Genomic DNA, 21,278 nt, shown 5'->3' with positions numbered 1-21,278 from the left:
TCAGATATTTCCAAACTATATCGGATGAGGTTCTCCTACAGGGTGATTGTTTATATGCCATGCACCGGCAGGACACATATATGCACATTCCTATTTGACCTTCTCACAATCCAGAGACTTGCGACAACGGCCGGATGCTTCCCGCTCAACGTACAACGGCCGGATGCTTCCCGCTCAACGTACTTCCTTCTGAACTAAGCCCTGCCCCCGGAATGTATTTTGAGATCTTTGTTATATGCTCCAGTCCTGTCCCCTTCGTCGGGAACAGATCCCGCTTATGACTCCTAATGCAGGGGTACCCCACAGATACAGAATAGTGTCCCAGAGAGGGTACCCCTTCTCTGTTAGTCATGTGGTTAGGCTGGTGGTGGCTTTACAGCTGTGTAAAATGCTCCACAACCATTTTAGCTGTCTGGGTCCTTTTGGACGAAGTGGAGGTTGTATTTGTTTGCCTCAAAGACCTGAGGGACACATAACTATCCCCCCTCCTTCTTTGTGTGTGTAAGCTATGGTTGCCTTCCTTGACCACTGGATGTCTGTGACCCTGGGCTGGGAGATGTAGTCAGCCCGAAACCAGTTCTGACTAGCTTTTGCTGATTCCTTTCTGTAATAGTGTGGATTCACATCCATTGTGTGTGTGTGTGAGCCTTTCCTGATGGCCTAGGTGTGTTTGGAGGGATGGTCTGCCATTGGCTGATCACCTCTGTCTTTAAATTATGCATGGTGTGACTGGGCGTTGTGTTCACTCATTGCATATTGAGAGGGATACAATCGGACCCACTTACCCCCTCACCTTGCCTACTGCTGACACACTAAACCTACATTCCTGGAGGGCCCTGCTGCTTGAGGAAGGATGGACGCTCTGCAGCAGCATCCTATTATGCTCCACTGAGATCTGCCTCTCTAGGAAATCTGTAAGGAACCTACAGCAGTGTTCCTTCCCCCTGATCTGTTGGGGACAACTAGATCACAGCTGCTGCTCAAAGACCCTGTCACTCGAGAGCTCCTGACCATGCCTGCTTCACCAATACCAGAAATGGCAGCCTCTTCCCAGCCTGTACCCCAAAGATAGTCTGTGCCATACCAACCAGTGTTTCTGGCATCTGGCAAGCAGCCTGGTTACAGCTCACATCTGAGAAGCTCCAGGGGCCTGTGCTTCCTTCTGTCCTGCAACCGCACTACCTCCCTCTCCTTCATCCATGGTTGGCCCATCTCTGGTGTGTCATTTCTTCAAGAATCGATGTTCCCTGCCATCTTCTGAAACTAACCACAGATTCAAAAGCCAAATCCTGCACCCAAGGGGGCATCTTGTATCAGTGGCTATTGCTGACATCAGCATTTTCGCATGTCTGCCCGTCTGCTTGGTCCCTCAACCCGGGAACCAACGAATCTCGAATAACAGCCGTTCTTATGGCCCCCTCCCTGCATCAATGTGTCTTTGTTGCTATCTACCTTATACACCAAACAACGTGCACAGTGACCGTCTCTGGAAACTCCAAAGCCGCCTCCTGTGGACCCAGGGTATTGCTATCCTGATTCTGTGGCATTCCTGGCAGGGCTTTACTTTGCTTGAATCTTCTTCTCTGGGCCCCTGCCAACAAGGGTTTTCTAGGTTTTAAACTACACTAGAACACCAGAAACTACTCCTGTTTACATTTTCACAGAAGATAATTCTTTTCTGCAAATGACTGCCCAAATCCGCACAACTGGCCCCACTTTGTCTCGCCCCAAACTTTCTGGCCTATAAATAGGAAACATGTTTCACTTCCCTTTAATTTGAGTTTCGCTTCAAGAAAATACATTGAACTCTAAAGATTTCTTCTGAAACTGTTTATAGCACCTGTTACTGTGCTGTCTTCATTTTATACATTGAACTCACCTGTGAGTATAGTAAATTATCTTGTGCCTTTTCCTATACATTATGTTATGTTATCTGAATTTATATTGCGCCCCCCGCCATTTGTTATGGTGCTACAACACTGTTCCACTGTTATATAAAGATAACATTTTTGTAAAAATATAGCGTTGACATTCTCTCATTTGGTATTCATGAAAAGTGTATACCCTACCTGTTAAGCAATTCACTCCACCCCCTGAGAGTTCGGTCTGGGCTGCTCTGCCACACTATCACTTAGACAGCATGATGAGCTTCAGGGGATCTCTGGTACCCTTAAGTAAGGGAGACATATCTAAAGAACCTGACCATAGGTTTGTAGGAAAATCTCCCTAGCTTTCACCTGAACATTGAAATGTTTCCTTCCTGGGCCTCCTTGGATCCCTCGATATTTCTACAAAGAGCTTTATTTTTAGCTGATACCACTGGTTTATTGTACATTTTCAGATCTATATATTACACTTCTGTCTATCGAAATGTGGGTATTGTGGGAAACTGTGGGTTATTTTTATCCCAGAATCTTTAGGAATGTAAGGAGACCTTATGGGTCTGATATTCGAAGCCTAACTGAGTCCCACCTTTTGGTAGCTCTCAGGGCATCGTTGGCTAAATGCCAACCTCTTGTTCTCCCTCTAGGTGATATATGTAGTATATGGTGTGTACATTGTTGTAGTTAATGATACTATGTAATAGAGGTATTGGATTTATTTTCCCTTGTGTAGCATTTTGGGACCTGGTCATGGTGACTCTGTGAATGTATTTTTACTGTTGTCTAGGCTTCCCTTTTTCTCCCCGCCCCATAGACCTATATGTTCTATGCCTACCACCAAGTGGACATACATTTAGTTTAGGAGCGGGTTGTGTCTTCAATAACCATTACTGTTTTTATATGTACACTGTGTTTACTATGTGTTAAATCGGGGGTGCATTTTAAGTTGTAAGGTACTAGCCAGCCACAAAGTTACTTGCCCCCCTCAGTTTTCCACATGCACACACACACAGCACACCATTTCATACTCGCCAATGGTCAAGTATCACTAGCCAATGGCAAGAGGTAAATGCAAATGTTAAGGCCTGGTTTTACTTATTTAACTCTCTAGTTAGCCTGTGTGGTGTATTCTCTTGGGGTAACTATTGCAAATAACTGTAGTTCACTACCAGCCGGCCTCCATGCTTGTGTTAAGCCTGACTGTTCTGCGTTTTGTCATAGCTGCCACTTCAGAGTTTGGGATTTCTTTTGGTTGGAAACGTTGTGTTTCCGTTAGGTTAGATCATTTTACATCGCTTACCAAAGGATGTACCAAAGTCTCGGGAGGATAGCCCATGGGCAACCTGCTCGCCTTGGAAGCAAGACGGCACGGAGCAACACAGGTTCGATCCCAGGTTCTGCGCTTAGAAACCCCTGGGTATTAAGCACGTTATAAATAACCTATCATATCATATCATAAAGGGCTCTGTAAAGATCACCCTAACAGGCCATATATCCTATTGCATGGGATTGGCCCTCAGCAACCAGCTGAAGCTTACTTTCCAGCTGCCTTTTCATCAAAAAATCCCTAAAGTCCTGTTAGCATTCAGGCCATTGCCACACTGCGGCTCCTATTTCATGTTCATGACCAGCCCCTTCAGCAAGCCTCACACATTCTAAAGACTCCTCATCATCACATTCCTCAAATTCTTTTCTAAAACCAACTGTCTTACAGTGCATGGAGGTGTATGCCACAGAAACCTTCTCCCAATGTTGTGTAATGTAAAACAAGACAGACCCAAAATTATTCTCAACCGAGAGGCATCGATTAATTCAAATGCTATCTCGTCTCAATGTCCTCCCTGAATTTCCCTATGCAGGGTCATGCTTTGATGAGTAATGGGCAGTGAAGAATACTGTGTGACATCTACCACTGTTACTTGCTCTACCTTCATTTTACGCTCTTGGCGAGTTCCCCATCTAACAAATGTTTAGTGCCCCTGAATCGATCATTACAGGCCCACAACACTTAAACACCAACCCCCCATGAATAAAAATGTATTGATAGCAATTTGTGAAGCCAGTTTTGAGAGAGAGTTAGCCAATTGTTGACTCTTGCTAGAAGGAAGTTGAAATCTCTTAAAATAACAGGCAATAGTTGAACAAATGTCCTTTTTTGCCACAGTGGATACATGAATTAATCTTTCAGCACGTTTCCTTTTCTACCTTCAATTGCATGGCCCTAGACCTAGCTGCTAACTCTGACACCCTGACTTTATTTCAGCAAATTCATCTCAAAGATGTCCCAATTTAGTCCATATTCTAGTTTCGTGGAACAATCTTCTCTTTTCCTAACTGTGTTTTTTAATTCAGTAATCAACCTGCTTGACCAAGTCAAGTCGGGCCTCTCAAGAAGAAGGTATATCTATAATTTGGGCTAAAACATCTGTGACGAATTCCAGGATTTCGTCACTGCTTCTATGGGGGGAAGCCCCTTCCCTTGAGGCCAGGGAGATGAGGCTGCTACCTGATAGTCCCCCTGGGGGTGGTACTAAGCGAGTGGATCTCATGGGGAGGGGAACCCCCTATGGGACAAGGGGCGACACCCTGGGAGCTACGCTGTATCATTCCCTTACTCCCCAACCTTTGGAGTGCACTTCAACCGAGGAATAAGGTTGTCCTTCCTTTTGTTGTTTATCTTGCAGAACTTTATTTTTGCAAGATGAAACAGAAACTTTGAGACAGGAGAAGATCCCTTTCGCACATTAGTTTAGGTTTTAGTGTGAGGGCTGGAAATACAATGATGAATTTGTTTATTTTGGACTATCCTGAAAGACTCCTTAGATATACCAATAGCCTGCTTGCTTTCAAATGCCAGAGTCAAAAAGCCTCAGGGATGCCTCCTCAAGTAGCATTAACAGCATTGCTAGAACAGTATAAAAACCAAAGGCTCACTTGTTTATAAAAAGACTCAAAGTCAAACGGTCCTTCGACGTCGACTTCGGATCCAACTACAAGTTTTAAATCTCAATTAAAGAAGGGTTTTTTAAATCCTTTGGATCCATTTTTGAGGAGGATGAAGAAGATGACAACGTTGAACCCTTATGGGACCAATGTTTTGGCACTCCCAATGTCCCAGAAGAGTTGATCTCTGATCATTCTCATTTAGAGGACTTAGCTACTTGCCTTAAAGAAACCAGTGACTTGGACACCTCCCCGGAGGTGGAATTCGACACACCACGCATAACTGCTCATCCAAATGCAGCATACAGAACAGGGTCACTGAATACTTGGGATGGGGGCATCCTGCAAAGGACATAGTTCAGGATGATCTGATACACATCCTTGATAAAGACCCTCCAAAGTAACCTGTGCTGCCTTTTCATTCATCTCTCAAAAACACTATTTTGGAGAACTGGCAGAAGTCTAGCACCACTGCTGCTGTGAATAAGAAGTTGGTGAGGAAATGCAGACCATCATCCAGTGACACTGACATTCTCGCCAGACGCCCTACTCCAGAACGTTTGGTGGTGCAGGCAACTACTTCCACTTCAAGGGCAGCTGCTTACCCAACTATCCCACCTGACAGGGAGGACACAAAATACAATGCGTTGGCAAAAGGTGTGTTCTCTGCTGGGAGCATGGCCCTCAAGGCCATTAATGCATCTTGTGGCCTTACGAAATATACACACACTCTTTAAATTTAGTTTCCCAGGCAGCAGAAACATACCTGAAGGAGAGATGAGGCATGGTTTTAATAACATCATTAATGATGGCAAGGAGGCGGCATGCCAATCACTCCAGTCAGGGCTTGATGCATCGGACTGCATTGGCCGTTATATGGGATCAAGTACAGTCATCAGGCGGTTTTGGATGGCTACACAAGTCTGGATTTGCTCCTGAAGTCCAGTCTACACTTTTGGACCGAATGCTGATGACAGCTTGGAGAAGCTGCTAAATCTTTGGGAGCAGCCATCCGTCAGCTACAACAGCAGAACATCTGCCTACACAGGCTTGGAGAGGGCATTCCTTTTGCTTCTATTCATCCTTTGGACAAAGAGCAAGAGGCCAGGCTACCCAAATAGGACAAAGGAGATTCTCACATGCCCCTTGATTTCGTGGAGGAAAGACTGCACAGGCAGCCACATACTCACTGCCCTCTACCACAACCACAGCCCCAAAACATTTGTGAGCACTTTGCTCTCAGAGCCCTAGTGGGAGGCAGGTTGACCCAGCATCTGGAAGAATGGCGTTGCATTAGTTCAGCTACATGGGCACTTCAGACAGTAGACCAAGGCTACTGTCTCCCATTTCTGAAAATGCCTCCGTATTGTCCTCCGAGGGAGCAATTACTTTGTGAACCGAATCCGCTCCTTCTGCAGGATATTATTTCCATGTTCAAGAAAGGTATTGTGGAAAGGATACCTGTGGCAGAGTAATACCAAGGTTGATACTCCACCTATTTTCTGAGGAGATGGAGGATTGCAACCTATCTTGGACATGCTGTTGATATATTTTCCAAGACTGCAAGCAGGATATTGGTAGATCAAAGATGAGGAATCCGTGGGAGGAACATTCAGTAGAAGTGCAGTGGTGTTAATCACAAGAGCTTTTGGAGGCAACAGCGGCATTACCTAGGCTTGTGTTCTGATAAGTTCTCGTATTTTACAACTTACAATCTGGTTATTTCCTGTCTCTGATCTCTGAATGAAATGTAGGCACACAAAAAAGCAAAATAAAATCAGTCGATATCTTTTTTTAAGTTAGACTTTTAATGTGAATTAGCTGTACCAACTGTGTACTTTGCCGATCTAGCCATCTCTATGCTCTCTCTTTATCTCTCACTCTCTTTCTCTCTTCCTCTCTTTGTCTCTGTCAGTGTCCATCTCTGTCATTGTCACACACTAGCAGTGTCAGTATCTCTCCTTCCGTGTCAATCTCAGTCTCTCTGTCATTGTTAGTCTTTCTGTCCGACTCAGTCAGTGTCTGTTTCTCTCAGTATCATTTTCTCTCTGTATTAGTCTCTGTGAGTCTGCCTTTGTGCCAGTGTTTGTGTGCCTCCCTCTCCCTTTATCTCCCTCTTTTCTCTTTCACCTGTACGCTAAATAGTTTCCTAGTGGATATGGATGCTAGAGCCTCAGGAAGCCATGCCCTTGGCACGTATTACTGTTTGTTCATGGTTTGTATCCTAGTGGGAGAGCCAGCTGGTTTCGTTTTTGTTCCTGCATTCTGTTTAGGGATGGAGTCATGTGAATCGTACATGCTGTTGTGTGAGTCATGCTCTCAAGGCTGGAGGCATAGATTTACTTAATTGTGTCCAGGGCTTTGAGTTGTGTGATGGGGCTGTGTACATGTGTCTTATATCATTTTTCCTGTGTAGCAAAACATTCAAGCGGGAGATCAAGACAAATACAACAACATGTTCAACCACTGGTATTCCTGGTTCTGCTCTGTCCATTGCACTGCACATAACCTATCTAATTCTCAGACTCAGATGACTGTCTAAAGGCTATTGACCAAGGGGCCCTATCAATGTGTATGCGACTCAATCATTTATCTGCCATTGACATGGTGGACCAGAGCATATGGCTAAATAACAGTATACCAGAGGACGGGGGGTGTTCATACCAATAATGTCACAAGTTAAGTTAGCAGAGCATTTGGGGCCCACCTAAACCCCTGCTCCCAGCAAGAAAGGAGAACTCAGCCATGGGGCAAATAAACTGTCTTTATTCTGAAAAAGACGAGGAGCAAACAGGAAACAACAAAATCTCCAGCAATCACAACTCCTGAGCCCACGTCATTTAGTTTTGTTTCTTGGTGACATCACAACCGCCAACCCATCCCAAAAACCTACAGGCCGTATCCATTGGGTTGCTCGGGTGATACCACCTATGGACATCCCCTATGTGAGTTATTCCATTGGTTTTCCCATGTCGGGGAGAGTGCTGCAGGTTGTAATGTTCTTTGGGCAACGCATGTATCAGACTTGTCTTCTATGCTGGGAACAGCTCCTTTTCCCACTATGAGTATATTGCCATTGTTCGGCTTGGCTGGGTCACGTGGGCGAGGACCACGAAACTGAGCCTTTCGGCCTGCAATTATTGAGGATTTTATTTTTTATTTCACAGGTGGCTCACTGCCTCGGAAATCAATAATTTTCCACCCGCCCTTGTCCTTGGCTGTGAACACTGGCTCTGTGCTTCGCGCTGCAGAGTCTGCATCTCTTCTTCCAATTTTGAGGCCTCTGGCTTCATGCGACTTCACTACAGTCCTTCTATGGTTTCCCTATATGTTCTAGTACTTCCTTTTTAGAGATTAGTATTATAGGTTCCTCATATGTCCCTGTAGCTCCTTAAGGTTAGTTGCGATGAAGCGACTGAAAGCTAGCTGCATGTATGCTTTGCTGTCTTGTGTTCCTGCATTTGACTAGTGAAAAGGAAACGCTTTTGACAGTATGTATATGTGTCTGTCCTCTTTCTACAGAATGGTGTAAGCATGTTCTTCGTGTGTGCCTGTGTGTCTGCGTAACTTCGTGCAGGCGTGCAAATGTACTTCTTGACTAACGTTGCTATGTCGTGTTGTCACTAGTCACTTCAGCACGGCTGGTTGTTATCCGTCAACCTGATCCAGTGATGATGCACCTGTCTCCACAAAGACATCAGCTGGATAGGGTTTGATGGCTGTGTAAGCAAATATCTGTTCCCATATGCGGCATACACTGGCTCACCTAGTGGTTGGCTGAACATTTCGATCTTCTGGAGAAAAAAAAGGATGTGCATCTGTGAATCTACGTAGATACACGTACCAGAAATACGATTACGGGGAGTAATGTATGTCTTCTACCACCTGCCTTTCACTGGCTTGTATAACCATTGTTAATTTTAAAGGAACAGTATCCGGCATATACCGCTGACATCTGTCATGCATCCTGTGGAAATCATTTCTGTTTGAAATTGCCTCCTAATTTGCCTAAATACATATCTAATCTACTTTACCCCCCTCTTTCTGCAACACAGTGTGTAATCCTAGCACTAGGGGACTGCTACCCCTTGCCTACACTTTGTCACATACATGATTGCCCCCTGAATCTGCCCCGGCTTGCTATCACTGTTGCTGCTGCACGCATCTACCCTTAAAGAGTTTTTTATACGTTTGACTCCTTTTCAGGTGCTGTAGAAAATGTGAGTCATGTATGTGTGCGGTGCACTCACCACAATTCAGTATACATATGTATATCACTACTTCGTAGCTTTATCATAACATGGTGCAGTTCTTCAGCCCACAATGTTTTAGCACCTTTTGGATCACGGCTATCAGGGTCCCTTTGTATGCAGTAAATACGAGTGGGGCAAAGGGCATTCCTGCATAATGCCCCGCCAATAACTATATACATTGTGTGGTCATCAAAACAGCACACGCGACCATAATGTGTATTGATTTACATTCACTTATTAGTGTTGGCAGGGTGGCATGTAATGAACTACACTGCTGTGTGATGGTGTTCCACAAAGCAACATGCACGTCACTTGTCTCAATGTTACGATCTTAAGATATTGGGAACTAATGAACCTAGCAAGCCCCGGGGAATACCCCTTCTCCCAGGGATCCAGTACCCGGCTACTGCTTCCATCACTCTTAGGGATAACGCTGCGCACAGTGTGCTCCTTGTTGGGGCTCTAGGAACATAAAGTATAAGGATCTAAGAAAACAAGTATCTGGAAAGACCAATGCTTAATTTGTATAAAAAAAGAAGTGCCAGTGCCCAAATATTTACGACCACCACGGTGGCACTGCGGGTGGGCATCACTGCTGCCACCACCCATACCTGCTCCCCACAGTGTCGACATATCTGGGGTTACACTACAGCTCACACCTGCTCATTGAGGTTGATGGATGCACTGACTATCAGCACTTCATAATTAAAGTGAGTCTGAGACGATAAGTGCTGGGGCTCAAAAATAAGTGCCAGGGCTGAGCCCTGGCAAAGACCCCCACAAGTTCAGCACTGAGAAAGACCCGTCCCCCAAGGATCACACACCCAGCGGCTTGCACTTCCGGCCCAGCACACTTCTTTCCTTCTCAAGCTGAGGTATTTAATCCCCATCTCGCTTTTCTATTTCTCAGTCTCAGGTTAATAATGGCCAGCTCTCTTCTGGACTTGGCATCCAGTTATATAGTGCTCAGTTCAATCTCGCCTCCTGGGATATACAGTGCCCTGCTCATTATATGCTTGCAGCATCCACTGGTATGCCCAGCCAACTAACCAAACTTCACACAGTGCTTCTGGTGCCATGCGTTTCAGGGATATAGCGCCTAGCTCACTATACAGCTGTCACTTTGAGCCTCCAGGATTATGGTGTACAGTAGTATCCAGTTCGCCATGCAGCAGGCATAGTGCCTTCAGGAATATAGAGCCCCAGCTTCCTCTGCACCTTGCACTTTGACTCCCAGGATCATGGTGCACAGCGAGCTCTACAGCTCCTACAGTGCCATACTGTATATAGCGCCCCAGCTTGCTAAGCACCCGGCACTGTATCCCCAGGAGATACAGCGGCCAAGCACTCTATGCAGTGGAGGGTCCTCTCAAGCCTCTCCCTACCTTGTTCTGACTTTCTGACCCTATCCCTTCTCTTGTTGCTTCACAAAGGCCTCTCTGTACCTCTCTCTCAAAGGGCAGTCCTTCTTCAACTGCTTCCACCCTCACACAACGCGCTGACAGTCTCAACATGCAGGTTTTCTATACATTTCCTGTAATTGTAATCAGTGGTGGAAGTGGAAAAAAGTTGTTAGGGGATCCTACAGCCCGAGGAGGCGGGGCTTAGAGGGGGCGGTGCTGGCAGTTGACCTCCGATCAAAGGAAATGTCCAAAATAATAGTTTAAACACCAATAGCAAACATTCTGGCACAGAAGGAATGAATGGCCACGTGCAACTGTGGGCCACTTCTGCACTGGAGCCGAGACAATGTTATGCCCCAATCCAACCCTGGCAGTCAGTATGCAGATGCATAACATGTGCCCACAGCATCACTCACTAACCACACTTTTACTCGGAGTTAGCACACATTAAAATCTGGCCTCTAAAAAATGTAGGACATTACATAACATATAACGTATCTGATGTACTGCATTTTTTAGAGGTCAGATTTGTATGTGTGCTGCCTACGTGTGTCTCTCTGGTGTTTTGGCTTATACAAATATGTATAACCAACTAAGAATAAACACCACAGAGAGAAAGGAAACGGGTGCACAATGAAAATGAAAGCACCCGAGCGGAGAGCACAAAATAACAAAAATGTTCTGTGCAGTGTGCACAGTCCGCTTGTATCGTGGGGCAGATTAGATCCGAGCCCACCATGGTGGGGTCCCAGAGAACAAATCTGCCCTGTGCGAGCACTGTGCACAGAGTACAGTGCAGATTAGATCGGGGGCTCGGCAAAGAGCTGTTCCCCCAACAATCCCTCACCCCCCCAACCCCCCGCCGTCGCGGCGCTCTCTCTCTTTTTTCATCTGGTGCCGGATCTCGGACCCAGCGAGAGCCGGCCTAATCACCAGCGCTGATTGTAATAACCTGGAGGTGGTCCAAGACTTTAAAAACTGGGAGCCGGCGGTCTGACTTTTTGGTTTAACATGCCGTCTCTCTTCTGTGTCCCCAAAGCTGCTCCCGACGCTTTCCTCGCTGTCTTGTTTTTTGCATTGGCATTTCGATACTCCTAGCCTATGGCTCGACTCATTTAGCTGTGGCAATGCTGCTGTGTATGTGTGTGTGCATGCGGTGACGGCCTGTTTGTGCACACCTCGCTATAGAAGAAAGAAGTCGTTTCTGGTTCCCACCACACGGTGGCAGATTTCCAGTACATTAATTGGAAAACACATGAACTATGAGTTATGGAGCCCAAGAAATGTAACTTTATTCTGGTTTGTAGGGGAGTATTCTCGCTTGCAGGCTCTCGATTCCACTTCGTACAGCATGGCATTTATGCAGAAGTGTGTCTCCTGGATTTGGCTAATAAAAAGTACAATAATTGCAATGTGTGGTAAGACTTAGGCTGATATGTCTTAAGTCTCTCTTCCCAATTAAAACCCCCCATTCGTTGAATTAGATCTATTTTCTGATGTAATGGTGTTCCTAGTGTAATAATTGCAAGAGCATCCAGTATTACACAGCTTTCCAGCATAGATCTCACCACATATTCAACATCATCTGTTGCCACAGGCAGGGGCAAGAGCACATAGAATATGCTGCTGTCATTATCAGCTTTAGAATCCAGGATCACATTATTTTTTACAAGAGACGTTACCTTGCTTGTGCTGGTGTTTACAGTGCTGGAGTCAACTTCATATAGTTTACAAGAAGCATTCAAAGATATACTTTTCAAGAACAAAATGTGAACTATGCCATTTTTCACAAAACTTGAAAACCAAGCTTTCACTGTTTCTCTTTAAGATTAGAGGGACTGTGTCACTAGTGAATTCAATATGCATTGATTTGGACGTTATTCTGTCGGGTTTAGCAAGCTCAAATAAAACTAGTTAAGGTATCTTTACTCTGTAAGAATTATTCTCAAATGCTCCAGAAATATCTGGCCTGCAGAGCCCTCTTGACATGCAAATCCTTTCCTAGTCCCAGCGAGCGCCAACATATTTACGGTCTGAATGAAGGTTTCACGACAAATCCCCTTCATAAATTGTCTAGAATTCAAACAGAAAAGAAGTGGTGCTGACTGATTATATGATATTTCTTGAAAAAATTGTATTGAATTCAATTTAATCAAATTTTGTTTTTTGGTGGTAGATTATTCCACAAATATATGTGGGAGAGTTCCCCTGCAGCCCTCCCCCATAAACCCACAAGATTGTTTATTCATCTAAACCCACCCCCACGGATATTTGCAGCAAAATGGGTTACAAAATAAATTTGATGAAATCTGCTGCCGCAAAACCTCCCTGTCACGTGCTGACTCAGATACCTTCCTCCCCTGAGGTCACCACCTAGACGGTGTTTCCACAGTGTCTATCGGAGCCCATGTAAATCATGTTAGACGCCTCCACTTGTCGGTTCTTCTGAGTATCAATAGTTTTGATGGGCTCCTGCTGGTTCCTGATCTGTCTATTTTCCCGTTTTTTTCAGCTGGTAGAACTACAACCAATGAGGAGATAGAGGACATGCTGGAGAGTGGGAACCCCGCCATCTTCTCCTCCGGGGTGAGTGGGCAGTGCTTACTGTGTCAAATAATGTTCTATCTGTTTGCCATGGGGTGTTGAAAGGCTGTTGGTAATGCTTTGGATGCATATTTTATCTTCCACTCCCTGGCCAAAGCCTCTCACATAATGACATGTCAAGTCACACTGATCAATTGTTTAAATGTCCAAACATTTCCTGTTAGGAGGGATTCTCCAGCACTACGTTACGTTCAGATTCTGGCGTTCTCTTCCAAAATCTGACAATTAGGCTCTTCACAAGCATTCTTTGGCTCGCGTAGGTTTAGCTCCAGTCCTGGGATTAGGACCAGCGAATACGATGGGAGGAACCACTAGACAAGAATATCAGTCAACACAAAATAGCTTTAAACAAAGAGAATGTCCACAGAGAGTATACCAAAATATACTTTATTTCTCAAAAAAGGTAGGGAATAATGTTGATGCGGGTTACTGGTAAGTTATTTTGATTCATAAAGTCTCAAGTGGTATCTGGTCATTGCATCTAATGCCATTCCATCTAATGCCATCCCATCTAAAAAATGTGCATTGAATGCATGTTTTTGGGGGGTAAAGGGTACATTTTTGTGTTCAGGCGGATTTTAAAGGGTAAAAAATGGGGGTTTGGGAGGGCCCCTCCTCCAAAAAAATGCATTAGATGCAAATTTTTTAGGTGGAAATAATTAGATGCAAATGCATTTAGATGCAAGGAATTCGATGCAATGACCATAAACCGCCTCAAGTCGTTACGAGGAGAGTTCTTGGGTCTTGATCCCTTTGGTAGGATCAGATGCAAGGACCCATCTCGACCGAGCTCGTCCAACAGGGAAGACAGGTTACGTACATGTTGTATCCAACCCCTGAGAGATGTAGTCTCTTATAGGACACAAACAATACTTCCATCTCTTATGATGCCTCAGATGAGGGCTCATCAGGTGAAAAGTCAGGTAAACCAGGCAAGGTCAGTCAGAAATTCTCAGGTGCTTTGTGCCATAGAGGCAACTTGAAACATTCAGTTGCAAACTTCATATGAAAAAGAGATATGTTTTATCAGCAACTCAAACCTAGACATTTGAGTTACTACCGCTCTCATCAATATTGAGCACAATCCTTTGCCTTCAGACTAGTAGAGACCCTGGATTGAGCAAGAAACCTGCTGCAAATACTGGTTATTCATCATGGCCAGACTGAAGAGAGCCTCTTTTATCCTGGCACTTAAAAAAACTCTCATAATCAGGAATTTATTAGACTTGCCAAAGTTCCTCGTTCTTACCAAAACCTACAGACTTCTAATTTTCGAAAGTGGTGAGTGTTTGTGCCTTAATGTTGTTATTCCTACTCTTTGTAAACTTTAAATCTTGTTAGATCAGTCTTAAATACTACGGGATATAGTGCCTCATTACAAGCTTGGTGGTATCTCGACGGTAAATCTGCCAAGATACCACCAAATGGATTTACCGTTACCACTACTTGGTCTGGTGCAATTACCGCTGGATTACAAGTGGTGGTAGGTGGTGTTAGTCCACATTTATTGGAGTCCATGGGACTCCATAGGCCATGGGAATTTTGCAGTTTTTGGGCTGTAAAGTGGAGAAATTACCTCCAGCATTTTTCTGGAGATTTTCCTCCGCCTTACCTCTAAAACCTTCGTTCGGCAGTGTGGTAATGCGGAGGTAATGCAGTGGTAACTGTTACCACTGCGTTACCACTGTTTTTGGCCACACTGCTGCACTCGTAATGAGGTCCGAAACTGGCTCATCTGCAGAATTTAGTGCCTTTCCCACTCTTTGGCACGTACAGAGTTTGCTTCCCACTCTTTGGCTCTTCTAAAGGATTTAATGCCAATCCCACTATATATACTGTCTCAATCATGTCCCATTTAGGGCTATAGTGCCCTTCACACAGGGAAAGGCTTATGGTTCAGTGGGTTATAGGGGTTCAGTGATTAAGGTCTCTTCCCTGCTATAACCACAACTGATTGGGCTGCCCCAGGGGTTTCCATGGGTCTGCACAGTTGCCCCTTTCTGGGCCTCATCCCACTCTTCAGTGTTCCTGGAAAGCACTGCCTCCTGCAGCTGGACTCTTATTTTGGCCGAGCTGTCACAGCTTCCCCGCCTCTAGATCTCTGTGTCTGGACTCGATCAGCTCTCCTGCACCCACTGCTGCCCCCCCTGCCTCTGATGCTCATTTATAGCCCCCATTCATTCTTCCATTCTCTTCCTCTTCCTGTAATTGGCCCAGTGTAGTCTGTTCCTTTAGTATGTCTCTGGATTGCTATATGGGCCAATGGTTCCTCTAACTCCCTTGATCTGTGTTGTGACCTTTTAAAATCCAGGCAACATATCTGCCCTACAGCGAGCTCTGTGTTGGTCTCTCACTGGCTGTGCTGCAACTAATCTGCCGGGAAATACTTTTAGCGACGCCTCTTAAGAATCAGCTCCTTCCAGTACCTTTTCATCGCTTGGGTCTGTAGATAAGCCCTTGGGTCTTGTCCTCTGCTCATCATGGGTGCGATCTTCTGCTGCTAATCCATCTCCAGAGGGCGTTTCCTTCTCCAATTCAGCAGCAGCACCTGCAAAATGAACACGTACATGCTTTGCAATTTCCCGTGGAGTCCTTGAGGCTAATATGGGCTCAGGGCGTTCTGTCTCTCTCGTGCTCACTGCTCTAACAGAGTGGGATTCCTTGGGTTGACTCTATCCGGTGGGCTTTCTGACCATCTGGGCTCTACATGTGGCTTCATACTTTGAATTAAGGGGTATCCATTGTTTCAAAATCCTACACTTGCCTATGGGCACTAATACAATATCCAGATAACAGAGGGTTGATGCGTTCTCATTGGTTAGACAAGACATCCATGAAGTGAGGCGGTCGCTGCAGCTTCCCCTATATTCTCCCTTGAGGGATCTTGCAACTTTGGCTCTGAATCCCTAGTTGGCCAGCTACTGTGCCTTGCAGAGGTGCCTCGGTGTTCCCTACTTCATCCCAAAAAGTATCTTCTGGCTTGTTCTGCTACCCCCCCCCCCCACTAACTGTTGTGTCACTGTCTCTCTCTTGTTAAGTGTTGTTTTACTCTGTGCCCAGCCTTTTCCCACCCTGTTTCTTCTCATCTCGCAGATCATCATGGATTCCAACATCACCAAACAGGCACTGAATGAGATCGAGACGCGGCACAGCGAGATTATCAAGCTGGAGACCAGCATCCGAGAACTTCATGACATGTTCATGGACATGGCTATGCTCGTGGAGAGTCAGGTGGGTGAACATTCAGTCCCCAGGTCATGCAAATTGTGTAAAGAATAGCGTCAAATGTCATGACTCCCGCATAGGCCACAGCTGATCTTTACTGCTCATATGAATGTCCTCAAAGAAGGGAACTTGCTGGTGCTCGAAGTTCGACGCAGCCCTTAACCGCTACCGCCCGCTCCCAGCATTGTTGAGGGCTTTAAACAGAGTGGAGGGAAGGGATAAGGGATTAACTACTTTGACGAGTTGGACTTAAACCTGAGGCTAGAGACTGGAATCTTTTGTATGTAAACCATTACTTTCTGTGTACTGTGTAGTTAATCTGAAAAGCGGGCGATTACTGGTCTACTAGCCTATGTTTGACCAGTAAACATGAAGCCAGGAAAATCAAACGCACAAGCAAGATTGGAAAGTCACTCAAGGGCAGTTATCTTTCCTTTCTAAAATGCCACTTTAGGGCCCATTCCTTATTCTTAACATAGAAGGGCATACGAAGGGGCCAGATGCAGTGCATTGGAAGGCAGAAAGGATGGCAAGGCAAGCATAGAGAGCACAACATCAAGCGGCTCTTCAGGGTAGCACTACTCGTACAGCAATCTTTGGCCAGCTGTTTTTGCTTAAAATGTGATGCAAAACGAAACAGACCTTATGCTCAACCAAAGTAAAACACTGCACATCTTAGTGTCGAAAGCTCCAAGCGAGTTGAAATCTGGGGCACCTCTTGTATCCCTTATGAGATCCTCGCTAAATGTCATAACACAGAACAGCTGGACCTACAGGGGTCTCAAATTAAATACAAATCTCTTTACCAAAATGAATATCTGGATTTCGTTTCACATTTGTTTACATGTAAATATATTCTGCCGGAATAAAAGTCAATTTCTGCTGCTTATACTCAACCATGTGAATGTCTGTTGCCTTAAGAGCAAACTGAGCCAGGGAAATGACGAAGACCCAAGGATAGACAAGGGAAATCAGATCTGGCACTTTAAGGAAGGCAGGTGTCGACACTATACCATCACACAGTGCAGCGGCATTCAGTTCATTTATCCCCGGGTTACGGAGCAAGGATCTCTATACACTGACTATGGTATTTTTCATTTTTTGCAAACACACTATTGGCTTTAACAACGGTATGTTTGCTGTCGATCAACATCTTGTGAGTAGTTGGGTCCAGAGATCTATTTTTTTGGAGGTAAAACTCATTGTCCTCCATTTTTCTAAACTCACTTGCACAGTGCCGGCACCTTTTTAGAAATGCACCTCCTCTGATGGAGAAGAAAAAAAAAACACAACCAGGAGTTTCAACATTATTGCCACATTGCTTGTCTCGCAAATTCTCACACGCCAGATAAGTGCCCTATTTGCCAGATAAAGGCCCTACAGAGGAATAAAGCCAGGCAGCAAGTCTCCTTGGGGTACTCCGGGACCCATTTGTTATCCCTCTACCTGTGAGCCACAATCTCATAAGAAACCTACAATAGCTGTTTCCTTCCAGCTGCCTCCATCTGTGGATTGCTCTGACACTGCAGGAGATCACTCCAGGCATCAATGGTATCTCAGCTACCACTGTCATCATGTTTTGATGTTGAGAACCTTAAAAGTCACAGCATTAGCATGTTTGCATTTGAGAAGTTCTTCATCTGGTTTACTCCCAACGTCGAAAACTTTAGAATAGCTTAATGTTGTCTGTCTCAGCATCCCCCAGGAAGTGATCCATACAGGGAGAGGCATAGGATTAGGAAAACAGTTCCATCCAGGTCATAGGCACCACCAACACCTGTACAACCCTCTGAACCCTCTTAGAGCCCTCTGTCGCATTCCAGTTCTTGATTGGACTGAGCACTCTCCATGGCTCGCAGTTTCCATTCCAACCACATCCATTCTATCTAACAATATTTTGACCTTTATTGAGGTCTCAAGAAGAACAGCAGCAAAACTGAACATCATTTCCCCAGCTACTCAACAGAAGACCTCTTTCATCTTTGAGACCCTGCATCTTAATAAACCATTCCCAGACTGATGCCATGGGCAAAAGACCATTTGCTTACTCCCGTCTCAGTCAGCCAGTAAGAGAAAGTACATTCGCAGCTGGGGAAGGGCGCTCAGCCAATCAGGTGACTGGAACAGCGGGCGAGAATACACAATCCCCGTCCACTGTTCCAGCCACCCGAGGCCCTTTCCCGGCGGGAGCAGGGAGCGTCTTCCTGTTGCCTCCCCACGTAAGTAAAACCCAAACCCCTACCCCCCATCCCAACTAACCTGCGGGACCAGAGTGTTACGGATCTGGAGCCTTGCGTTCCAGTCCACGATGCTCATCTCGCCTACCTGCCACCATTAAAATAGAAAAGGGACTAGGTCCCTTTTTGGATGACGGTGGTTATTTTGGAACATGTTTTCTGTATCCGCCGTCATCCAAAATGGACCTAGTCCCTTGTCTATGTTAATGGTGGCACCCATTTTTGGGACATTTCTTTTCTCTCTGGCTGGATATGGACTCGCACTGAGCTCATCTCCCGTTGGACGAAAAAAAAGAAAACTATACGCAGCCCAGGAAATCCCATGGTGTGAATAGCTTTCATGCCCCGGCTGCGGGGCGGACATAGGGTTTAACAGCCCGCAGACTGCCTACCAAAGCTCAGGATGGTGGGTCGTTAAAGCCCATGCCTGACCCCCAGCTGCAGCGTGAAAGCTATATTCAAGGCCCCTGATTCAGATGCTCTGTTCCTGCAGAAGCACCGACCTCCAGAGTCATCAGTGGTTTCAATGGTGAGAAAAATTCTCACACTCTTCATCAGCCTCTTCTCAATTAATAGCCCTCCTCTGTGATGAAAGTAGGATTCCGGATTCCCTATACACCTACACCACAGCTGTCACAACCAGTTCCTCGCCCTTGTATGTAGATTTCGTAGAGCTTTATGGAACTCTGTCAAGTACTTTCCTACAGGGGGGGGACAAAGAATAATTTCTGGAGCTGACAAAGGAGAGCTACCTGATTGCAGAGCAGATTATTAGGATCTAAGTGATCACTGCGAAAAAATGACTGCGTATGCCCAAAATGTAGAATTGTTTTTCTGTTTATTTCACAGGTAATTGTAGAGAGAGCCCCCTTGCATCCCCCATTTCTAATTAATACACCCTAGCACACTTACCATCTATTTGTGCAAAAAATAGGTGCAAAAAGAAAAAAGTCACATTTTCTGCCTGTAGCGATTATAAGCGGCGCTAAGGCTGTGTCTGAACACACCAAACAACTAATTTCATGGCCACACGTTAAGAAGATCTTAGTGGGCAAGGTGGGTGGGGCTTAATGTTGTTGCACAACACAAGACCCTAAGTGGTATGGATTCGCATTATGCGCCCATGCTGGTGATGAAGAGACACCTTAAGACTGAGGTGGACACCCTGAAATCGGTTGAGAGGCACATATGAAAGATTACATAAGATTTCTTATCATGACTAGTCAATAGAGAGGTTTCTTCAGCGTGTTGCAACACAGTCTAGCCAATATTCACAAAAGTAACAGAAATTCCAGCATCCACGGATACCACTGTGCCTATTTAGGAAGTACCAGTGAGAAAATGGACGTTATCAGTCATGAGTGGTTGTGCTAAAGCCACCTCAACTGAAGCACTAACCCCTCATTGCCATACCTTGAAACACCCAGGGAGTTGTAAGACTCCCAGGCTATTTTGCCACCGAGTAAAACATTGCATGGGGCAAAAGGGTGGTTAACATTGCTAACAATGGCTACAAAGTAAGGTTTTCAAATGCTCCACCCAACATACCACCTTGCAAAGGGAACGCGGTGCATTGAACAGAAACGCTGTACAGAGAAAATTGCAGTAAGCATAGGAAGTGTAGTTTATTGGAAAATTAATGAACTTTAACCTGTTAGTGTAGAGAAAGGGAGAACATAAGTAGGGAGACACCACACTAACAATACAGCAATTTACAGCCAGTACCATAGGAAATCACACAACTTCCAATCATTCTAGTACTTTCATCCAAGGTACTATGAGCTGCCATCACTGGAAGATTGCTTGTTACCATGAGAATTCCGTTTTCCTCTTTCATAGACCACGTTCCTTTTCTTCCGCTGTTTACCATTACACACATACTTTAGCAATAACACCCGATCCAGTCTTTTTGTTCACCATTCTGGTGATCAGGGATTTAAAAGGTTGCTGAAAAGTCTGTCTCTCAGTGAATGGACCCTCCACCCTGTGTACCATCTATCTTGGAAGGTAGGTTTTTTAGCAAAAATAAGATATGCTAAGAGGCTGAGCGAGATACTGTCCCTCTGATGCTACAAGCGATATGAAGTCTTTGACAGTACTAAGGTGCTCATCTGAACACATCCAAAATTCTTTTCCAAAGTTATTTTAGATTACACCCTTTCATTTCCATCCATTTTTCCTGATCCCCTTTCTCCAAAAAATATGCTTATCCACCTTAAATGTGAAAAGGGCTCTTTGTTACTACTAGGATGTCAAAAGCAAGGAGGGAAAAAACAAAACAAAACCCTTTGTAAAATAAGACAGTCAATAACCAGTATCTGATGTGATGAATCCCTAGATGTCATCACTTCTTCCCAAGGGGGAGCCACTTCCCATGAGGCCAGGGAAGTGAGGCCGCTACCCGGTAGTCCCCCCTGGGGGTGGTGCACAGCAGGAGGATCTCATGGGGAGAGACACCCCCTCTGGGGATAGGGACAGACATCTAGGGAGAACACGGTATGACCCCCTCCCAATCACACCTCCACAACCTACACTTATGGTACACCCCAGTAGTATACCCAACCACCCTATGTACCTGTGTAAATCCAGTGGCATACAATCTACTGAGATGAAGAAGAGCCCAGACTACCAAAGTTAGATTTGCATCACAAAAACTGGGATCAGGAGGAGGTGTCGAAATATGAAGATCACTAACAAAAGTAGGTGTGAGCATTCTATGGGCCTCATTAC

The 21,278-nt window shown here is 45.2% G+C and overlaps 1 protein-coding gene across 2 annotated transcripts in view; it reads left to right on the top strand.

Annotated features, from left to right (window-relative positions):
* Positions 1–21,278, top strand: part of STX1A (syntaxin 1A) — a 907,227-nt gene that overhangs the window by 814,354 nt on the left and 71,595 nt on the right. For both annotated transcript variants that reach the window (XR_011274587.1, XM_069614796.1), the window contains exons 7-8: positions 12,995–13,068; positions 16,180–16,317. Coding sequence is in view for 1 of the 2 variants with exons in the window: in XM_069614796.1 (XP_069470897.1) it covers positions 12,995–13,068; positions 16,180–16,317 (212 nt within the window). In the remaining variant the exon portion in view is untranslated. The remainder of the gene's footprint in view (positions 1–12,994; positions 13,069–16,179; positions 16,318–21,278) is intronic.

The sequence above is a fragment of the Ambystoma mexicanum genome, chromosome 9, assembly GCF_040938575.1.
Source record: "Ambystoma mexicanum isolate Mex_15411 chromosome 9, UKY_AmexF1_1, whole genome shotgun sequence".
NCBI lineage: Eukaryota > Metazoa > Chordata > Amphibia > Caudata > Ambystomatidae > Ambystoma > Ambystoma mexicanum.
Note: the sequence above shows the minus strand (reverse complement) of the source record. Positions and strands in the feature narration are given on the sequence as shown.